This window comes from Mastigoproctus giganteus, chromosome 14 (assembly GCF_048544385.1).
Source record: "Mastigoproctus giganteus isolate SK-2022 chromosome 14, ASM4854438v1, whole genome shotgun sequence".
Classification (NCBI taxonomy): domain Eukaryota; kingdom Metazoa; phylum Arthropoda; class Arachnida; order Uropygi; family Thelyphonidae; genus Mastigoproctus; species Mastigoproctus giganteus.
The window spans coordinates 80,416,219-80,439,385 of record NC_143588.1 but is presented as its reverse complement, the minus strand read 5'-3'; the positions used below and the strand labels follow the sequence as shown (position 1 = coordinate 80,439,385).

The 23,167-nt window shown below is 34.9% G+C and overlaps 1 protein-coding gene across 1 annotated transcript in view; it reads left to right on the top strand.

Annotated features, from left to right (window-relative positions):
- The window catches only part of LOC150075287 (gamma-tubulin complex component 5-like), a 51,526-nt gene that overhangs the window by 15,326 nt on the left and 13,033 nt on the right, over nt 1-23,167 (top strand). Inside the window, exons 4-7 of the mRNA XM_090388432.1 lie at nt 9,764-9,884; nt 12,976-13,130; nt 18,516-18,730; nt 19,492-19,592. Coding sequence (XP_090244558.1) covers nt 9,764-9,884; nt 12,976-13,130; nt 18,516-18,730; nt 19,492-19,592 — 592 coding nt within the window. The remainder of the gene's footprint in view (nt 1-9,763; nt 9,885-12,975; nt 13,131-18,515; nt 18,731-19,491; nt 19,593-23,167) is intronic.

The following is a 23,167-nucleotide window of genomic DNA, read 5'->3' as shown; positions in this document are numbered from 1 at the left end:
CTCGGCTTGCAAAAAATACTTATTGCAGTCACAAAGAGTCTTTCTCCTGGCAACCTGCAGAGCATGCAGGACAATTTCTACTGAGGCCCTCCAGGTACTGTGCGGGAGACCACCCGTATACTTTGATGTAATCTACCACTACCTGGCACACAACCAACGGCTAGGCATACAGGCTACGCTGGGAGGAATTGCCAACGACACCAACCAAAGTATAAAAGAAAACAAAGCAAGAATTTATAGGGACATAGGCACAAAATGGCAGGATATCTGGCAAACAACAACTAAGGGAAGAGACACCTTCACCTTCTTCCCACAAATATATCTGCGAGACAAATCCAGGAACTGGTGGACACCAAGCATGCATACTACTTTTCTAATCACAGGACATGGTAGTCTCAACTCCAAACTCCACAAATTAGGCCTAACTCTCTCCCCCCTTTGTCAATGCGGCGAAGAAGAAACAGTGAAACACCTCATACTTGACTGTTACCTCTACACAGATCTGAGACATCCCCTGCTATTGGGGACTAACGTAACTAACGCTGGAGAATTCCCACAACTGATAGCTGGGGCAGAATCGCTCAAACTTCTTTCAGCTTTTGAAGGAAAATTATTCAGGCGAAGGGCGGCCCTCCAGCAGGAAGCACAGAGAGACAGTAGGTAAATGGGAAAATGAAAAGAAGGAATGAAGTGGAAGGGACTCAACAGAACAAGAAAATAGGAAGTAACGCAGAACGGAAGCACAATTATACTGAACTGAATAAGAAGCAAAAGTAAGGACTCAAGAACAAGACATCCCACAGCTTAGGAGCAGCGGAGCACACATAACTGTGATGTAGCTTCCTTGAAATTAGTGACTAACACTGAACATGCCCTAAAGAACTGGGTCGATGTCATAGGCCACATAGTGTCTTCAGTATGTGCGTTTTTTTTTTTTTTTTTTTTTTTTTTATTTATTAGTGAGGACCCTACCTTCATAGGACAGGACCGAGATCTACGAGAAGCTGAGCAATCGAGAATTTCACTTGGTTATAGCCCTACAGGACTGGGTCGAAGCCACTGGCAATAATCATGTTTCCCGTTAACTACCCTGCCACACTGGCTTGTCCGTCCTTCTACTCGCAAAACACACAATGAACTCATCTCCACACACTCTAGGACAGGATTGAGCCCTGCAAGAATGTGTGTCTTGAATGCGGTGCTTCCCCTCAAGATGAAATTAAACCCTGTAGGACGAGCAAAGATAACTGTGAACTGTATAGCTATGATAATTATAAGATATTCTTAACTACCTTAGAACTGTTAAGTTGCTGTTGCGGTAGCGCTGTGGTTAAGGACACTGGTTGTGTCTTTGGCCGTAGTGTTGTTGCGACAGTGGCTGTTTTGCCAAGTATTTATATTGTCAACTGTAAAATTGTAGTAATTACTAACTTAGAAGTGTTCACTTTTGTTCAGGTTTGCTGTGGCTCCGGGGGTGCCGCGGTTGTGGTGCACTGGTTTGTGTCTGTCGCCGCGGCTCCGTCGTGGCTGCCGCAGGTGCATGGAATTGATTGTTACGCCGTGCCCTCTTCTGGCAGGATGGGCCCCTACAAGGGCCAATATTTGGTATAGATCATTGGACAACCTAAACATTGAACATGCTAAACTCACTAGAAACACCCACTACTTTACTGCTCCCCTTAACTAAATCTAAATTCATCCACACGCTATGCTTTAATCTCCTGACGAAACTTAACTTATTTTAAATTATTACCATATTGTATGTAAAACACACTAGAAACATTCACTCCATTAATTGATCCCCACTCAACTAAACCAACTATCCACACTTGATGATTTACTCTTTTATTGCTATATTTATCTCTATTTTAATATTATTGTATAAACATATAGAGGTTCAAGAACCTCCTTTTGTGATAACCAGACTCCCTGGAGCGCCTCCACGTGGCTAGGGACGGGAGTCAGGACGCAAGATATATCTGTTCTTGCCTCCTGGCTGCAAAGTCTCCAGGTGCCGGCATACAACACTCAACAAAACAAACACTCAAACAAAAACCTCCCCATACACACACTCGCCGGCTTAAAAAACCTACAAGAATCATTGCGGCAATAGGGGAAACCCTGGAGGCTGCAGTAAACAAAAATACTTTGAATTATAGATATATTGAAATTTATTGACAGGCTTAGAGCATTAATTAGTGCACACCAAAGGACCCTTAACCAACCAGCCTTGCTCATGCAAGCATGACATATTTTACTCTAGACTTCACAGTCAAAGAGCACCAGTAAATGGATTTCCATGATAAAATTAATTTCTAAACTTTCTTTTCACACAAAAATTATTGGTGAATGATACAACAGTATTTTAGTATGGTTTATTCATAGACTTAAAATCAAAGCTTGTTGTAATCTTTTAGTGCAGAAAGGAAAGGTTTGGTTTCTTTCCAAACAAAATTTTAATATTTCAAACAAATTAATACCTTTGTTGTTTCACAAAGTGATTCACACATTAAGTTATTCAGTTATTTGGGCATTACAGTTGACTGCACTACTAAAAATGCATAGTTATGCAGTGTCAAAACTGTTCATGGATTCATTCATTATGGTTGAAAAAGACACTCCAGTGCATAACTTTTGATTTTATTGCAGATTTACACTGTTTTAAACCTGCTGCATAATGCTTTCTCTTAAGAGTGAGATATCTAGCTTCTTTCTGGTACTTATACAGAATAACCCAACTGACTCGAATTATTAGGTTTGATTAATTCTTTGCTTCTTTTTGAAAATTGCTTGTTTTTCACTATAAACACTTTGTCTGCTTATATGTGTATAGATGTTTCTAGCACAGACAAGCATACGTAGTTTTTTTTTTTTTGTTTTTTGAAAAAATCTTCTATTTATTAATATTCAAAAATTTTTTTATGCATATTCACTGCATAATTTTGTAAGATTATTTACCTGACATTGATTATCACAACTATATGTTTATATATATGTGCCAATAATCACAACTAATGTGCTCAAAAAGAGCGCATTACTTGTGATTATTGGCACATGTATATAAACAAGATGTACTGATCATCCCTCTACCAATATAGTAAAGAGAAATTTCATCTTCCCAGTTATTAAATTCATGATTTGGAGTGCTATTAGCTTTCTCTTCCCTTGTTGTTTGCTCATTTTAAGGGTTCAATAAACTAAATTTAATTTGAATATATCCCTGATTTTTGAGGAACAAATATTGCGCCAATCAATAATGCAGTAGTTTACAAAAACAGAAAATGCACAATAATATAGCACTTGGTATTCACTGTCAAACACCATAATATTCCCAAGAAAACTGATTAAAATAATCAGATAATAACCTCAATTCCTGAAGACTCTTCATCTGAGCTGCCACTTCTACAATTAGGATCAACATATAGGATTATGTTGATCCTAATATGTATATAACCATTGCTTTTTTTGTAAAAAAATAGGTGCCAGTACTTATTCTTTGCTATCAGGAAAAATTGAAAATTAAAAGGATATGAAAAGTACTCTAAAATTTTTTTTTTTTATTGATATTGTTACTTTAGTAGTAAAGTTTTTGGAATAAGAACAACAAATTTAGTATATTAACACAGTTTATTAAGCTTAAATTTATTCACGTTTATACAAAAATAAGTAAAATGTGAGTAAAATAAGTAAATAAATCGGTCAACTGGTGAGTGCTGTGCACTCTGGATGAAGGGTCCTTAATCACGAATAGTCGTTAGTGTAGTATCTCAAATAGAAGCTTTATTGTAACTGAAAAAAAAGTTTCTAGTACCCCAGCTTTGCCCAAAACTGAGGAACTAATAAATGCGTTGTCTATTTGAGGCTTTCCGGTTATTGTGAATGGCAAGGTTGGGAGAAGCGACTCCAACTTCTTCCTGGAGAAGCGATTAAAGTCTTGGGGGGAATGGAGACTGGCAGGTGAGGGCTGTGCAAGACTCCACGCAGGCACTTTCCCACCACCACTGCCTCAACACACTCTCTGAGTACTTCATTGTCGGGACAACTCCAGCTTTGAAAATTGTTAAAAAATACTTTTCGTCGCAAAATTTATAAATGACCTTTATAGAATTATTAACTAACTATTTAGCAAACTTTTTGTCACCAAAAAGGAGAGTTACTTAGTACAAACAAGCGCGCTATCAAAGTGCAATAAAAAATTGTTTTTTTTAATTTTAACAAAAAAAGTAAATGACAGATTTGAATGCCGACCGGGCTAGCCGGGTGGGTAAAGTGCCTACCTGGCAACCCAAAGGTCGCGGGTTCAAATCCCGCCTCGGGCTTGGATCAAAGTACTGCGAAAACCTTGGGAGGTGCATTATGGCCACAGAAGCTGATGCGCCAAAAAAACTACGAAAACAGATTTGAATCGGAATAGTTTTCCCATGATAAGCATCGAATAACACATAGCTAATGTGATTTTTAAATTTTTAGCTCCATTAGCGACGGAAAAAGAGGGGGGGACACGAAAATTACATTTTACTGTCTGGCGCCGCCATTTTTAATTTCAAAATTATATTTTAAACCTACTCGTTGAGTTCTTTCCAACAGTGTATAATAAGCTATAGATTGTCGAAAACATCCCCCCCCATTTCTCAAACAAATTTTGAGAAATGGGGATGGGGGACATCATGGCTCACATGATGTACAAACCCATGCAAAATTTCAAGTCAATAGGTTGAGTGGTTCCAGAGATACAATGCTGTGACAGACGGACAACTGAGGGACATTATAAGAGTCCTTCGTTAGACTACGGACCCTAAAAATAATAAGTACAACTAAATAACATAAGTAAAAATAATTTCATAAAAGTTTTTGTAGAATATTCCAAATTTTTATTAAGTTCTCTTCCCCTTGCTGACTTTTTTTCTTCCTCTGTGTGTCTCTTGCTTATGACGTTTCCGAAGCAGCCACAAATCAACATATTTTGCTGGATTGAAATGTGTCAGTGGTGGACCTACAATTTTAAGAAACAGTTTTGTCATCAACGAAGCTGTGGTTGGGCTGGCGATCAGATTCATTTGTGAAAATTCTTGTTCACATTCACTCGATGAAATTGGTATCGTACTCAGAGCGTTCATCAAATGCTTCAATTCTTCCGAAACCATCTTTTCAATTAAGTATTCCCGAAATCCACAAATTATATCCCTTTCATTTAACTGTAATTGACAGTTTTCTAACTTCATTTTCACCAAATGCCAACAATTCTTGTTTAGAAGGATTAATACCTTCATTGTTCTTGTTTTCCTTCTCTCGTCATCGGTATTGTCACTAGTTCTTAAATTTGAATTTTTTTTTGAAACTGTCCGAAATGTCAGTGTCATTCGGATATTCAGGGACTGTGACCATGTAAACAGAGATAGGGAAAATTTATAGAAAAATGTCGATAACGCGCTTCTGCAAAACTACAGATGATTATTTGTGGGGGTAAAAGAAAATCAGGCTCTCCTAATTCTCGAATGGGGTGCTTACAGTTGATTCACAGCGGTGTCCAACCTGCCCGGAAAGTGAACTAAAACAGCATTTTAAATTTTGTTAATTATCAAAAAATTTTTCTCATTAAATGTTTTGTTCAGTAAATGTAATTGTGTATTGCACTTAATAAAATTTTCAAATATTTTCAATTTTACTTTTACATGCAACAAGATATGGAAAATGTAACACAGTAAAGAAATCTAGCTTTGAATTTCTTTTGAATAAGGCCCCTGTACAGGAAAAGTTTGGATGCTACTGCAGTAGGTGGACCAGATCCCATTGGGAATACCCCTTGATCTGCTCACTGTTGACCAGCGCGACTTCTCCACATGTGGGACAGTTGGTCGGATAGGTTTTACCAGGTACCGCTAAGTTGTAGAATGGTAATCCCTTTAGCTCTCTTAATTCGTGCATTGCCTGAAGGCCAGAAATGCGAACAGTGTGTACCGAGTTAATTCCCTTCTAATCCGTTCGCTATGTGAAAATTTTCTTCGCTCAACAGAAACTATTTTAAATGTAACTTCAAAGGGGAAGTCAGAATAATTTGCTATAAAAGGACTTCATTAAACAGAGGCCTGACTGAGTAATTTAGAATTATAAAAATGGTTATATAGTTTTATATAGAAAATATCTTAACAATAGACAGTGAAAAATGCAAATTTAGTTAAAAAATTTTAAGTTTATTTGAATAGTAGGTAAACATGTGAAAAAAAAATTTACGGATATATTACAAATTTCGAGTGCACTGCATCCAAATGTCACACGTCACTGTTCATAAAGGTGCCGGTACACTGTACCGTTGCATACTGTCCCAAAAAAAGCACTGTATATAACCATCTGAGGAGTAGTATAACCTTCTCCACACATGCATTTATCCTGACCCAGCATGGCAACCATTCTGGCTTTCTAATTTAGAGTTTTAGGGTGCAAGTGGAAGAAGCTGCTAACTGCAGTTGACACAGTGACACAATTGTTGATTCCTCCTTTGTTTTCGATTCCTTTTTTCAAATTGTTTTTAGTCCAAGTAGCTCATACTTTAAAGGCCCTCACCTTCTGACACACCTTTTAAAATATGACCTTCACTTCAGCTACAAAGAGAAAAATGAGATCAAAAAGAGTACATTAGTTGAAAATTTTTTTATTTTTAAATATAGTGAAACCTCACTGATTTGAATTAAAGGGGGGGGTTATAATTATGTAAATATTTTCAAGTCGTAATTCATGAAAACAAGCAAATTTATTCACAATCCAGCAACATCTGCTAATTTGGATAGTATTAGGAATTCTCATTTTTATTTGATCTTTTTCATTTGCATCGACATTTATTTTATAAAAATGGAATACAAAGAGAATACATATAATCAAACAGAATATGAATATGATTGAATTTTGAAACAGTAAACTTTAATAAATATGTTGATGACTAAATTCAATCGGTTATAGACTTCTCCCTTTCCAGTCATACTGCATATTTTGAAGAAATGGAAATGTTCTGTTCATTCAGTGTCCTATTGTATTGCCATTTCTTAATGCTGTTCATTTCTGTTACAGCACAGAAATATTTTTTGAATTCCTCATCAGAATTAGCAAATTTAATAAGAATTTATTTATCCCCTTTTGACTTCTGCAAATTTTTCCCTTGAATTGTTGCTATTTCATCTTACAGCCACATTCTTATATCTCTCAAATTAATATCCAATTTTTTTTTTTTTTTTTGCCACCCTTGGGCAAAACATTTTTTTCCATGTACTTGTTATTTAAATCCAACTTGCAGTGAAGTTATAAACAGGCCCTTTATATGTTATAATTTTTAATATTGGCCACTTTCTTTCTTGTCGGATATGTCAAAAAAAAAAAAAAAAGAATTAATTTACAGCTAAGTGGCTCATTGATCAATAAGAAAATGCACTGGATATTTCTCTTCACTTGATAAAATTCATTGGATGGATATGCAGGGTATTCTCTAACAATAAAAATGTCTAATGTTTTTATTTGCATTTAATTTTTCCTTTTGAACAATTTTACTTCTTTTTTGATTGTAAAATCATTCTGAAAAAAGTTTAGTATTGTATCATTAAATTCTCATTTAAAAAGAGAATAAATAAAATTACAGTATATACATAAAAAGAATGCAATTCAAATTATAGGTTTGAATGAATGATGAGGTTTAACTTAGTAAAACAGACTGAAAATTGTAAATCATTTTAAGGTTCTTTGAGTTAAGTGATGGTGAACATTGGCCATAGTTTGTGTACCACTGATTTATTGCATTCTATAATAATGTACATAATTTTCCTGCATGTTATAAGATATACATTAACTACCTGCACAAGTGTGAGTGTCAGTAATGCACATGCATTTGAGTGGACTGTGGTTCAAGCTAAATGCAGTTAATAGTTGTATTCATTATCAGAATAATTAATTGTAAACATCTCTGACCTAGTGTGGCACATTATAACTGTAGTCATTTTTGTGCAATAAAAAAAAACCAAAGACCAAAAAACCATCTGACTTAGTGGTCAAGCCAGAGTGTAAACAAGATTTTTTTTTTTTTTATGGCTGCCATAGCCAAGTGATTGTTGAGCATGAAGGTACTGATTTGCATGCACTAGAGTGACCATAGTTCAAGCCTGCATGACTTCTAAATACAGTTACATCCTTGTGTTCTCTCTGTCTTGTGAGCTCTTCTGATCTATGTGGTTATCTGTGAATATAAAGAGAAAATTTATTTATTATTACTAATTTGAAAGAAACATTCCAGCATTTGTTGAGATTTCTAAATGTTGGTAGGTGCCAAACAGGGAATTTAGCAATGTTTTTATTGTTTTTAGGCATTTTACAAAGATAATGTAAATTCATTACATTATCTTTGTAAAAAAAAATGACAGCAATTCATGCAAACACCTTCACTAATAGAAACTAGGTTGTTGAAGATGCGTAACTTGATAACAGCGCTTATAATATAATACCCAGCTCGAGTCTTTAGTCCTTCTTCAATACAAAATACCCAGCTCAACTCTTTAGCCATTTTCTAATACAGAATACCTGGCTCAACTCTTTAGCCATTTTCTAATACAGAATACCTGGCTCAACTCTTTAGCCATTTTCTAATACAGAATACCTGGCTCAAGTCTTTAGCTTGGAACCAGCTCGCTGCATTCGACTTTTGCCATAAGGACATATTCAACATTTGTCCATCTGGCTTTAATAACCTCAAACCGTATCTTACCTAGTTCTCTATGGACACTGCTCTTTGTGGACTGATGTTATTAGTGGAGTTCCCTGGGGTTCAGTGTTGTTCCCTGGGACCCATTGTTGTTTTCAATATTTATCTGTTATATTGATGAAGGTATATCAGGCTTAATGTCTAAGTTTGCAAGTGACACAAAACTTGACAGGGTGGTTAATGACAGTCATTAGGGTGAGCTACTGCAACAAGATCTAGAAAAATTGGGTTGATAAGCTGAGAAATGGCAGTTGAATTTTAACATGGACAAATGCAAGGTACTACATATGGGTAGCAGTAACCCCAGAGTAACTTATCAACTGTGTAAGAAACTACACTCAGGGTAGCGGAAAAGGAAAAAGACCTGGGGGTAATTGTGCAGTCAGATATGAAATTGCCTTCAGCAAGTTGATGGTTGATTGTTGGAACAGGCTCTCATCTGTTGTTGTGGAAGTGGATTGTTCAAATAAATTCAAGGAAGAACTAGGCAAATTCTTGGAGGGTATGGATGGGTGAACTGTGTAGGTGTCTTCTTTTTTTTTTTTGGCTGATGCTATATAAGCTTGCTTTCTTGCATCGTTTGCCATTACTATAGCTACTACTACTCTTTATATAGCCCTGCATGAGGCAAGTCTTTTGTTCTTTGTATTACAGTGCGGGAAGTAAGAAGCTTGCATTATATATGAGTTTAATAAACTTGAGTATATGAGTTTAATAAATTTGTTAACAATATTTATGTGGTATAATAGTGTTATTTTATTATTATATATATATATTAATATATGTAGTATAAATTTTACCAAATAGTGCTTAAATCAAAAACTTCCTCCAGGCTTTTACATATATTTTTATGTGGGGAACATCCTGGTGAATTATCATCTTCCATTCTTCAATAACACTATATAGTAACACTTAAATTTGTCTTTGTTTTATATGTGAACTATTATTAAGTGCAACAGTTTGGAATTATTTACAGAAATCATATTATTTGATCATCCCTACATTAATATCAGAAATTGTGTTTAGGTTCCTTGGCCTGTGGACGTTGTTCTAAATTCGTCTTCCCAAGAACTCTACCATAAAGTATTTAGTTTTCTACTTCAGATAAAGTGTGCAAAATATGCACTTGATGAGTTGCGCTTCTCAGGTGAGTGTTTGTTATTAATATTCTAATATTCGATTTTTATGTTTTCATCCTGTCTACTGTACAAATACAAAACAATGAAATCTGAGCTTCAGATCATAAACAGAAGCAAAGCAAAAAAAATTAATTTTTGATTAAATGATTGAAAATCTTTTTCTTTTTCTTTTTTTTGTGAGTAAAATAGGGTTTATGGTAAAATAAAGTAATAAAGTAAAATAAAGTTTATGGAATAACTCGAGAATAGGTTGAAAAAAACCTGCTTCGTGTAGTTACTAAATAAAAGTTTGCTATGTTTATGGATCTACTGAGAGAGAGAGAGGTGGTAACCTAACCTCAAGTTATTCAGAGAGCTGAATTTCTCTATTTTATAGGAAAAGAACACAGGCTGAGTTTTGTCTACCTTGGGGCTTAAAGTATCTTAGAAACTGTTAAAATCAAACACTTTACCTCGTATCTATAAGTTAGGGAATGTATTTATGTGACAAATGCTGTACAATATTAACCATAAAATTTTTAACTTTAAAACAAATTTAAACCAATTCAAATTATTATGTTAGGGACTCCCGTAATTTCTTATATCCCTTATACTAGTCCCAAACTGTCTATCCCAGTAGGCATTTTGTTTCCAACCCCTTCCTCACCCATATAGGCCTACTACTTCTACAGCCGAGCTGACAGACCAGCCTACAACTGCAAATACCCAACAGACATAATACCCATATATGTATTATGTCTGTAAATTGTGTGTGTTCTGTGGTCGATTTACCTGTTTTGCTGGATGAAAAAAACCCCAGTTTTTTTTTTTGGGGGGGGGACCTTGCTATCTGTGCCAGAGACCGACTAACTCAGCCACGGAGTGAAAAAAGCCCATTAAAGTTCCTTGCGTCATCGACGGTATTCGAACCCCGGGCTTTTTTCACCCAGTGTAGGGAAGGAAGGTGACGATACCACTGTGCTACCCATGCAGACAACAACAAATTTAAACACTGTGATATGGAAATCAAGAACCTTACAGTTACAATCTATCTGTTTAAGATCTTTAGAGATATTTAATAAATGAATCATTAACTAGAACTTTCTAGGTATTGGTGACTATAAACACAGTTAAATTATTCTAGAGTCCTGAAAACCTAGAGTAGAACTCCTTACCATAAGCAGGAATATGGAAAAATGAACTATTTGACTCAGGTTTTGATGTGAGGCAGTGTGTTGGTTAGCAGTATGTTTGGGGGAAATTGTGTAAACTGCTGGACTGTCTGTTGTCAGTCTGTTAGCTTGTCTGTGGAAGTAGTGGGATGTTATTAGAACAGTTAGTCCTCTTTTGGCACTAGTGCTAATCAGTGGCAAGGGATAGGGATGGCTTCCTCTAGTTTCTGTTGCCTTGGTTTAACCATGGAAATCACACCTTCAATTTGAAATGACCTAAAATTTTAGCTTCACATCAATAGAGAGGGAGGAGACATGCTAGCACTAGTCCCAAACTGTCTATCCCAGTAGGCATTTTGTTTCCAACCCCTTCCTCACCCATATAGGCCTACTACTTCTACAGCCGAGCTGACAGACCAGCCTACAACTGCAAATAATCCAGCAGTCCATATAGTCTTTCAGCCAGACTGGTGACCAATGTGATGTCATCTTGAGAAGATCAACTTGCTTAGTGGCCGAACATCAGAGAAACTAATAACAAGCTAAAATTCTACCAATCGCCAGAAAATGCCTAGAACCTGATTTTGATTTGATTTTGGTTTTATGGTGCAAGGGCGACTAAGGCTATGATTCTCCAAGTCCAATTAGAATCTGAAGTAAGACCCAAAGCAAACAAAGATTCTAATATAGCTGGGGCGGACATTACATGGTGATATTGCATAGAATTATACTTTTAGTAATGACCACTCTTATATCATGTGAATATTAAGATAGTTTATTCAGTTAATAACTAGATTCATATACATTAAAGTGAGGTTTCGGGAACCTTGCTAGTACCCAACATCAGACCATGTATTGGCTGCCGTCGGGTCCCTGCTTGCCAAGTGTGTGAATCCCTACTGTGCATTCCGAGAGTGCACAGTAGACATACATTAAAGTGATGTTTTGGGAACCTTGTCGGTACCCATCATCAGACCATATATTGGCTGTTGTCAATATATGGTGTGATAGGTACCGGCAAGGTTCCTGAAACATCAACTTAATGCATAAGAATTTAGTTATTAACTGAATAAACTATCTTAATGTTCATGTGGTCATTATAAAAAATATAAACCAAAGTTCATTTCTCTGTTCTCCTACTTGCAGTTAGGACCTCTGTTCTAGTTTTTTGCAGGACTCCAAAATTATTTCATTTTGTTAAATCACTTCCAGCTGTGTAAGTGCCATTTCAACTACCCCTAAAAAGACTTTGGCCACCTTCCATATTCTGCAGATTCTAACAGCAGTGAGTTGATCCGCATGACATTTGAAGATAAAAGAGTGGTTTCTACTATATGGAATAAATGTTGAATTGGTGTAATATAGTTGGATAAATGGAGATAGAATTTTTCCTGAGTCTAAATTATCATATTTAAATAATCAAAGAAAATAGTAATTGGCGTTGATAGCCCAAAAAATCTCAAGCAGCTTAAGGTTACTCAGCAAGATAGTTTTTTGAGTTCATGCTTATATGGACTTTGTTAGTGATCTTCCAGCCCACACCAGAGTTTTGGATTAGATGTCTGAATTATCCAAATAGTATATAAATATAAGAATGAACTTTTCTTAAATAGCAATATGTATTTGACTCTTATTGCTCATTTGATTGCCCTTAATTCCCCTGTGTGTTATGAATTGTATAGTTTCTCCACAAAATTCAGAGTTGAAAAGAAATTAAGACATTTGTAAAAACACATGAAAAAACAAGATAGTCCCCACAAACATCTTATTTCTCTGAGGTCATATGGCATTAACTGTATTATAACTCCCAAGTGGAGAGTTTAGTAGATATTTTGTTTTAAACGCTTTTAAGGGAAATGTTTTTCATTTTAAAAATAATTTTCATTATCTATTTTAACTTTCCAGATCTATTTTCATGATCTATTTTAACCTCATTTTTTCCTTCCAGAATTAACAAGGAATATCAATAAGACTTTTTCCATAAAAAAACAGCCACATGTTGATGACCAGTTACCATTACAGCAGAAAATCCATGCAATGTATATCCTAAGGATGAGATTGCTACATTTTATCAACAGTTTTCATGCATATATTATGACTAGGGTATGAAATTTTTTGTCCTTAACAGTATCATTCTTAAAATGTTATAAAACTGCATTGTAAATGAGCAGTAAAATTATTCTTTTACATGCATAACTGTTATATAACCTTCTTGTATATATTAAATCAGTCATGAAATAGCATTTAATTTGAACAGCTATATCTAATTTTATAGAATTGTACAAGTATTACAATCTAGAATGCAGTTCATAAATTTGGTTATAAAGTAAATTTTAGATAATATAATTTTTATAGTTGCTGTTATAGCGCTATGTTGATATTACAGTATTAGTGATGATTAAGCTCAACATGAATATAAAACTGTACTATAGACAAGGCTGTGTACTAGTTAACAATGCATACACAAAGGTGAGAGAGAGAGAATCTATTAATATATGTTAACACCTGAAAACAGCTGAAAAAATTGTACGAAATTATCATAAATATAACAGAAATGGAAATATCAAAAACTTTAAATCTTCTGCTTGCCCCAGTCTTTCCTTCCATACCCTTAAAATGTAAGGAAGTTTGGATCTCACCATGGCGTTCATCATAACCTCAAAAGACATCAATCATACTGCATGATGGAAGAGATGGGGGAGAGTTGACTGGAACTTTGTTCTGGAGACTAAACATGGGTTCCACCACTTCAAGCCTCCAATAAGCAAAGTGGTGGTATTGCACCAGTTAATGAGAAAGACATCTACCACCTAGTATTACCTGGTAACACAGAGGGGTGGCATTCCTCTGTGGTGTGAGTGCCACACCTGGACCCCTGCTTATGTTGGTTCACACCTGGGTGGCCCCCACAGTGTGCTTGCACATGAGGGTTATACCCAGGATTACTAACAGTCCCACCATTGTGAAGGTGCAAGCAGAGGATTTGGCTGTCACAGACTGTCCGGACTTTGCCAAAATTAGGTCCACTTGACTTGAGTGTCACCCAAATATAAATTCCATCAGAAGACAGGGTAATCCCAAAAGAGATATATCATCTTGCCTAGAAATAGGAATGTCACCAAAGGTAAGCATAGGAGCAGAAGAATCCTTTTTGTGAGATATAAAGCATGACTGAGTTTTAGAAGGATTGAAATCAACTAAGTTGTCTTTGTAGTAGTAGTAGTGGCATGTGATGCAAGAAAGCAAGTGTATGAGCTTATGCAGCATCAGCCAAAAAAAAATCACACCATTCCCTCCAAATGCCTGTCCAGTTCCTCCTTAAATTTATTCAACATATCAACTTCCACAACGACAGATGGAAGTTTGTTCCAGCAATTAACCACCCACTGGCTAAAGGCTAATTTCCGCACATCTATTCTACATCTGTCCTTTCTTAATTTGAATTTATGCCCCCTTAGGTTCATAATCTGAACAAGTGGAAGGATCCCATCAGAATTCAGCGTGCTGAACCCATTCAAGGCCTTATACACCTCAATCAGATCACCGCGCAGGTGCCTTGTCTCCAGCCACTGCAATTTGCAGAACTTAAGCCTCTCTTGATAAGAGGATCCCTTCATTCCCCTCACCAATCTTGTTGCCCTTCTCTGTACACGCTCAAGTAAATCTACATCCTTCCTAAAATGAGGCCTCCAGACTTGTACGCAGTACTCAAGCCATGGCCTGACCATTGCCTTATACAGAGGGATAATCACCTCCTTTTCCCTGCTAGCAAAATTCCTATATATCATTGACAAAACCCCATGACCTGCCCTGGCAGCCTGTCTGCATTGCCCAGAAAACTTCATATCTGCCTGCACAATTACTCCCAGGTCTTTTTCATTTTCTACCACCTTAAGTGTAGTACCACACAGTTGGTACGTTTCTCTGGGGTTACTTCTACCCATATGCAGTACTTTGCATTTGTCAAGGTTAAACTTCAGTTGCTACTTCTTAACCCATCTGCCCAAATTATCCAGATCCTGTTGCAGTAGCACACTGCCATTACTGTCATTAACAACCCTGCCAACCTTTGTATCATCTGCAAACTTCGACATTAAGCCTGATATACCTTCATCAATATCATTGATAAATATACAAAACAACAGTGGACCTAACACCGAACCCTGTGGGACCCCACTAATAACATTAGTCCAAGAAGAGCAACACCCATTGATTACCACCCTCTGTCTTCTCCCACTTAACCATCCTTTTATCCATTGTAGCAACTTACCCTTAATACCATTCTGCTCCAATTTGTACAATAGTCTTCCATGCACAACAGTGTCAAAAGCTTTCCTGAAATCCAAATATATGATATCAAAATTATTTTTTGCATCCAGTTCCTTTGTAACCACATCATAATATCCTATCAAATTTGTCAGACAAGACTTTTCCTTAACAAACCCATGCTGTGTCTGAATTATTGCTGCAGTCTTGTCTAGATGATCCTGCAATGTATCTTTAACCAGTGACTCCATTATTTTACCAGGAACAGAAGTTAAACTAACTGGTCTGTAATTACTTGTGTCACCCTTCGGATCCCCCTTTGTGAATTGGGGATACATTTGCACATCTCCAGTCCGTGGGAACCTCCCCTGAGTCCAAGGACGCTCTCATAATTATGGCTAAGGGTTTGCTTAGTTGCTTTGCCACCTCCTTTAATATAACTGGATAGATCCCATCCACCCCAGGTGCTTTTCTTACGTTTAACTTCAACAATTTCTCTTCCACTTTGCTCTCAGTTATTACAAAATCATTAAGTATCCTGCTACAATTTGATAACCTTCTGTCATTTTCAAACCTTAATAATTCCTCACGTGTGAATGTAGATGCAAAATACTCATTCAGTTTGTTTGCTATCTGAGCAGGATCATCAACAGTCGAACCATCGATGTCAAGTGGACCAATCTGATTCATCCCCTTCCTTTTAGAGTTTATATAAGTAAAGAAATCCTTGCTGTTTTTCTTAGCATCTTTTGCCAAGGATTTCTCGTAATCTGCCTTCGCCTGCCGAACCTCCTTTGTGACCTGATTACAGATTAACTTATATCTGCCATAGGCTTCTGAGTCGCTACTCTGCCTTGTAACAAGCCTAAACTAATTAAGTATAAAAAACAAATGCACAGTTAATAACCTAATGAGTTCAATATATATAATCCAAATTTAAAACTTACTGAATATGTAGAATAACTGGACAGTGATGGTGGTTTTGATTGTAAAAAAAAGATGGTGATAAGATCTAACAAGCCCACCAGGTTTTTTTTTTTTATGCTGCTTGCCTATTTCCTAATGAATTGCAATACTCATTAAAATGTAATTATTTATTTTTATGAAAAATTTAAATTTAAAAATGTCATATTGTTTATGCTTACCTTGAACATTATAATCTAGAAGATGGCTCTAGAACTTTTATTTTTTACCAACTGAATTGATAAATTCAGTTGGAATAAAATAAAAAAACTATAAACATAAAATATAAATGCAAGACTATTACACTTCTATTTTCAAGTTTGTAAAACTGTCAGTACACAAATATAAAATAACAGATGCACATGTATTATTAATATCAAACTGAAATTAATACACTGTAAATATTTTGCAGATAGGCCTCTCAGAGGTAGGCTTCCATGCTACCACTATCAGGTTAAAACTCTATATATATATGTTTGTCTATATGCTAGGAATATATAGAAAAATTTAGAAGCTGTTAAGTTACATTTAAGAACACAAGCATATTACTGCAGAAGGAAAAACACTAGTGAAATAAGAAGTCTAAAAAGGCAGCACAAAAGAGGAGCAAGTTCAGAGCACAGTTTTTGAGATCAAGTAGAGAGAGAGAGAGAGAGAGAGATGCCATTCGGACCACCTAGAACTTTCTTGGCATCAAGATTGTTCAGAATTCTTACATCCTTCTTGTCAGATTATGAGAAGCATTGACTGGAGTGCATTTGGTATAGTAGGAGGTGATTTACCAAGGTTGTTGATAAAAGATTTAGAATAACATTAGGATGCTGATAAGTCAGATTTATCCTTGGCTGAGTATGAAATAGAATAGAGGATTATAATAGATGTGAAGTATAGATGGACAGAAGCTGCAGCCAGTATGTTTGATAAGAGGCCAGAAAGCTCAAATACCATTTGGACAAGAAACAGGTTTCTACTCTTAGCCTCTTCAAAATTTAGTTTGAATTGTTTTACAACTTTAACAAGCTTTAGTTTAGATACGAAAAAAAGTTCTTTTCTTATCTTATCTTGAACAGCCATGACACATTTATTGTAAAACCAAGGTTTAGATAAAGTATGAGACTTTAGTGTGGAATGCAGAATAAAGAATTTCATTCCTACAAGAATAATTTCACTGACATGATATCATGTAAAAATTAGAATTGGAAGATTTAAAACAGTAATCTAATCATGGAAAAGAGGAATAGAAATCACTCAGATGATCCCATTTTGCATTCTTATAGTGTCAGACAACACGAGGCTGAGAGTGTCCACGAGAGAGAGAGAGAGAGAGAGAGAGAGAGAGAGAGAGAGAGAGAGAGAAACTCCATCGAAGAAGAGACCATCACCAATTTATGCTCTGAGGTTCCTTAGAGGACTGCTAATATTGACTATACTTTGAAGGGTTGTTAGTGAAGAAATAATTAAGAGTGTTGGGTGTGTGTTTAGGTTTGCCTGATAGGTAAATTCACAAATTGTGTAAAGTAACTGCAAAAGACTCAACATCTCAACCAGCTGTGTCTGTGTAAATAGAAAGCTAGGTGGAGTTGTGAAACATTAAGATCACCAAGGAAAATTACCATTGGCTAATGATGATGAAGTTTGATAGAGGTGACAGATGAATTTGACAGAATGGGGTAAAGAGATTTTAAGCCAAAGGAGATTCAGGATAAGAAAGTGTTTGACAAGGAATATCAGCGCAGGCATATTCACAAATACTATCTTTAATGTGAAAGGAATCATAGCTTAAATAATTTGGGTGGTTGAGGTAATTGACAATTGAGGTTCTGTCAGAAAAGTAAGTGGCATTTAGCAGAAATAGACATCATTGAAATAGGAACTGATATTGAATGTTTAGATTTCAGTTATTCTTGATGTGTTCATTTGGTTATTTATTATATTTTTGTTTTTGCAGTTGTTAGTAATTTCTGTATATAGAAGTAAAATGACATTTCATTATTATCAGCTCATCAGAAAAACTGCTGTTTAGTGCTCTCTTTGAATAGAACCATGACTGAAAGTGAAGTTTAAATGAAAATAACATGCTTAATTTCTCTGGTAATAAACATCAACGAAAAAAAAAAAAAAAAAAGAGAGAGAGAGAGAGAGAGAAAGCAGTTACCTTTCTGCTCTCAGTCCCATTGCATTATGATTAAAAGAATACAATTAGCTAGCCATATGTTAAATTTAATATGCCATAAGTTAATTTTTTTCACTCTTTTGTAGATTTTGCACAGTACTGGACTTGAAGTTGAACAGGAATTGGATAAAGCTACTGATTTAGATCAAGTTATTCTGGTTCATAAGAATTACCTCTTCCGATTACATGAACGTTGCCTTCTAAATCCTAAATTGTTTTTCTTAAGAGAAGGTGTTTATCGGGTTTTGAACATTGCTCTAGCCTTTCAACGTCATTGGCAAGCAGGAATACACAAAGCTAAGTACGTATTTTGTCAGGTTGCATGTTTCTGAAATAGAAAATTCTTATTTCTTTTCAGGAAAATTTACCTTGTATATAATCTTAACTCTAATCTAGTTTTGGTATAGTAAATTTTTTATATAAATAAGCTGTTATTTTCCATTCTAGAATTGGTGAACTGAGCAACTTAGTTTATAGAAGTTATGCAATTATAGAAGTCAAAATATCAATGTTTCTTAACTTTTGAAATGGCCATCAAAAGAGTAGTGTCTGTGCGCATTTTCAAGCCTGTGCATGAAAACTTATAATGAATATATATATAGTCTGTGTTCAGACAAGAAAATACCATAATGCACTATAAAACTTTAGAAACACAGAAATAAACACAATTTTATTGGGACTGTTCTTTATAAATTAAAATATTACAGATGGTGATACTTCCTAATGATCTGCTATCCACTTATATACTAACACTACCTTGTGCTGTGTATTTTGAAAACTCCTGGAAGGATCTTCTTTGCAGTTGTACCAATATAAGTAATCATTGAAAGTATAAGTAATGATTGGTCACTAACCTAATAAAAAAATGCATTATCATTTTTGCTTATTTTAAAAACATAAAAAAAATATTATATTTTGCAAAAACTCTGTAATGGGAAATCATGGTTATCATTTTTTGAACTCACATATACAAATTAACGATAGACACACCCTTAACCAAGCTATTATAGACATATGTAACTTATGAATGCCATTTTCTGATTAGCTATATATTTCTTCCAGTGAGAAAGATCTGCGATGCTTAGAGGAAGAATTTAATCGGTGTCACCAGTTCTTGGCATCTTATTTAAGCAGACCAGTACGCAGGGGAGCATTTCCTCACTGTAAGTTATATTTAAAATTATCTGTGTATGTATTTTGGAGTACTTTAAATGAAAGAAAAAATATTGCATTAATTTTTGCAGAATTTAAATGCTACCTTGGGGCTATATGAGATATCTGGAATTTATGCATCTTCTGAAAGAAGCTGTACAATGTTCAAAAATATTATGGTTTGGGGAAAAAAAAAAAAAAAATTTTTTTTTTTTTTTTTTCTTCTTTTCCCAAACCATAATATTTTTTTTCCCAAACCATAATACATCTCAACTCAGGAATCCTTGTGTAAAAATTTATTTTTCAATTTTAAATGAAATGAAGTGCTGTAACATAGATCGTCCTTCTCACTTCTGCCTCTTTGTCTTCTTTATCCAACCTCAGTATATTTATATGTATGGGATTTTTTTTTTTTGCTTCTTAGTTTTAACTTTCAATTAGCAATAGAACTAGCTGCATTTTTCCCAATTTTAAGTAGGTTGGAAGTCTCAGTTTTTAAGTATGGTGGAAGTCTCAGATTTTAAGTATGGTCCATTATTTCAAGTATAGCTTATAATGAGAAATCTGCTTTAACAGGCATTATTACTGTATCATCAATTTAATAATGTTAAATATAAGAAAATTCTGCTGTTGTGATAAGCAAAATATATGTAAATATAAAACTTTTAAATGAGTGCTTTTAAATCCATATGAATAGCCTGCTATACAAATGGGAGTAGTATGAAGCATATACAACATCAGCCAGAAAAAAAAAAACTTCCTACACTGCTTATCCATCCCTTCTCATAATTTTTCTAATTCTTCCAGAAATTTATTCAAACTCTATCTACCTCCACAACACCAGATGGAAGTTTGTTCCAGCCAATCACTGCCTGCGTGAAGAGAAATTTCTGTATATCTATCCTGCAACCATCCATCTTCAGTTTAAATTTGTGCCCCCTCGTGTGTTGTTTGAGCTAGAGTAGGGTTCCCAACCTTTTTTGACTCGCGAACCCCCTTTCAGTATAATATTTTTATCGCAAAGCCTATATTTTATGAAATCGTATAATAGTACAGTACTGAATTTTTATTATAAAATATTTCTAGTACTCTGTGTTTATAAGTGATATTAAGTATTAATATAATATTATTATAAAGTACCTGTACAAAATGGTCTCTGGGAATGAAAAAAAAAATTAGTGTGGAAAACATAAACACCATATACTGTAAGACGGTACACTAATTATAAGAAATTATAGATGTGGTTTCGTTCGTTGGCAATGCTTTACTTTATATTTAATTTTATTTTACTTTATTCTATCTTTGTTTATTATTAGTTATAATTTTTATAACCCTTTTACCACAAGCTATCTCACTGCTTTGTATGATCAGAACGTCCAAGATATGAGTAATAAATGTCATTTACTACTTTTCTTTTTTTGAGAAAATGCATATATCAATAGCTTATGAGTAATTATGAGGACACCAATAATGATCAACAAAACATCTATTATTAACACACCAAATTTTACACATTTTTACAAATGAACAAGCATTTCATCTCATTCGAAAAATTAACAAGGTTTCAAATGAAATGCAGTTATTTAATACCAAAATTGTCTAATCATTACAAAGTCTTATATTCCATAAGACTTTGTGATGATTAAACAATTTTAGTATTAAATAACTGTATTTCATTTGAAACCTTATTAATTTTTTGTAATAAAATCCTTAAACAAAATATTAATATGTAGTTATAAATCATAAATTTAATGTGATTGTTGGGTTTGTTTTTTTGCCGAACAAAGAGTAGCAATATTTGGTTTGACAGAAGACAGACAGAGCCTCAAATCTGGTTCTGCATCAAGTTTGTTCTGGTATTAAGACTTCAATGAGGTATAAATTGCAAAAGCTCTATCACACATATACATAGTTGAAAATGGTAGCAGGATTTTCACAGCTTTTTGGCTAAGTGATGGATATTCTGTTTTTAATCCAAGCCAAAAGGTTATAAGATTTTCATTCTTGAATAAGTTTTGAAGTTCAAATGCTGTTGATATATCAAAAAGGTTTTCTTTTCCTGTCACTTTTAGGTCAGCTATTGCCACAAAAGACTCGTCAAATGGATTACGAATCCAATTCAGATTTTTTGATATTTGTGGAACCTGTAGGAAGTTGAGATGCTCTTTAATATTTTTCTTAACAACTTTGTCCAAAGTCGGTTCATTTTCAGTTAAAAAATTGTGTAAAGTGCTAAAGCACCCTTTATCAATTTATCAATACCTTTTCCATTATCAATAAAGTCTTCTCAAAATTTTAATTTTTTTATCATGCTTTCCACTCGGTCTTGATCGGTGAAAACCATTGTATTTGTGCCTTTTAATGAGAAATTGAGAAAAAATATCTTGACAAATAAGCTAAATTTTGAAGCCATATTTGGTCTGTTGTACACCCACTGAAATGAAAAGTATGATCCACGAAGAAAAGAATTAATTCTGGTCTTAATTCAAATAAATGTGTAATTACTTTGCCACGTGACAGCCGTCTGATATCCATGTGTGTCAAAAGGGTTACATGCTCACTGCCGATTTCTTTACATAAAGAAGTGAATAGTCTGGAATTTGTTGGCCTTGATTTTATACAGTTAACCATTTTGACAGCCTCATCAAGTACACTTTTAAGTTGTTGAGATATTCATCTCGAGAGGCTTAAGTTCTGTAAATTGCAGTGGCTGGAGACTAGGCCCTTGCACGGTATTCAGATTGAGGTGTATAAGGCCTTGAATGGGCTGAATTCTGATGGGTTCCTTCCACTTGTTGAGATTACGAACCTAAGGGGGCATAAATTCAAATTAAGAAAAGACAGATGTAGAATAGATGTGCGGAAATTTGCCTTTAGCCAGTGGGTGGTTAATTGCTGGAACAAACTTCATCTGTCGTTGTGGAAGTTGATAGGTTAAATAAATTTAAGGAGGAACTGGACACGCATTTGGAGGGAATGGTGTGATTTTTTTTTTTTTTTTTTTTTTGGCTGAAGCTGCATAAGCTCATACATTTGCTTTCTTGCATCACATGCCACTACTACTACTATGAGGCCGCCATAGCCTAGTGGTCAGGCGTGCAGGTGCCTAAGTGCACGTGCCTTGAGTGACCGGGGTTCAAGCCCGTGACTACTGAATACGGTGCTGTTTCTTGTATTCAATTTATCATGCAAACTTCTCTGACAGTTTGGTCGTCCCAGAGTATAAACAGAAAATTTATTTATTTTTATTTATTACTACTACTACTGCTAGAACTTGTCTATGAATGCTGCAATGTGTCCACGAGATATCAGCACATATTTTTGATGCAAGTAATAAGGCCCACAAATTTTCCTGGCATTGATTTTGCTTCATCTGTACAAATTCCACAACACAAAGTCCAATCAATATGTTTTTCTTCAAAATATGAGTTAATTAAATTAAAAATGTCCTCACCTGTTGTACGCTCTGTTAAAGGATGACAAAACAGCATATTTTCTTCCACTTTACCTTCATTCAAGTAGTGTGCAAATACAATTAAAATGGCCAGATTGGAAACATCTGTGGTCTCATCTAATTGCAAAGCAT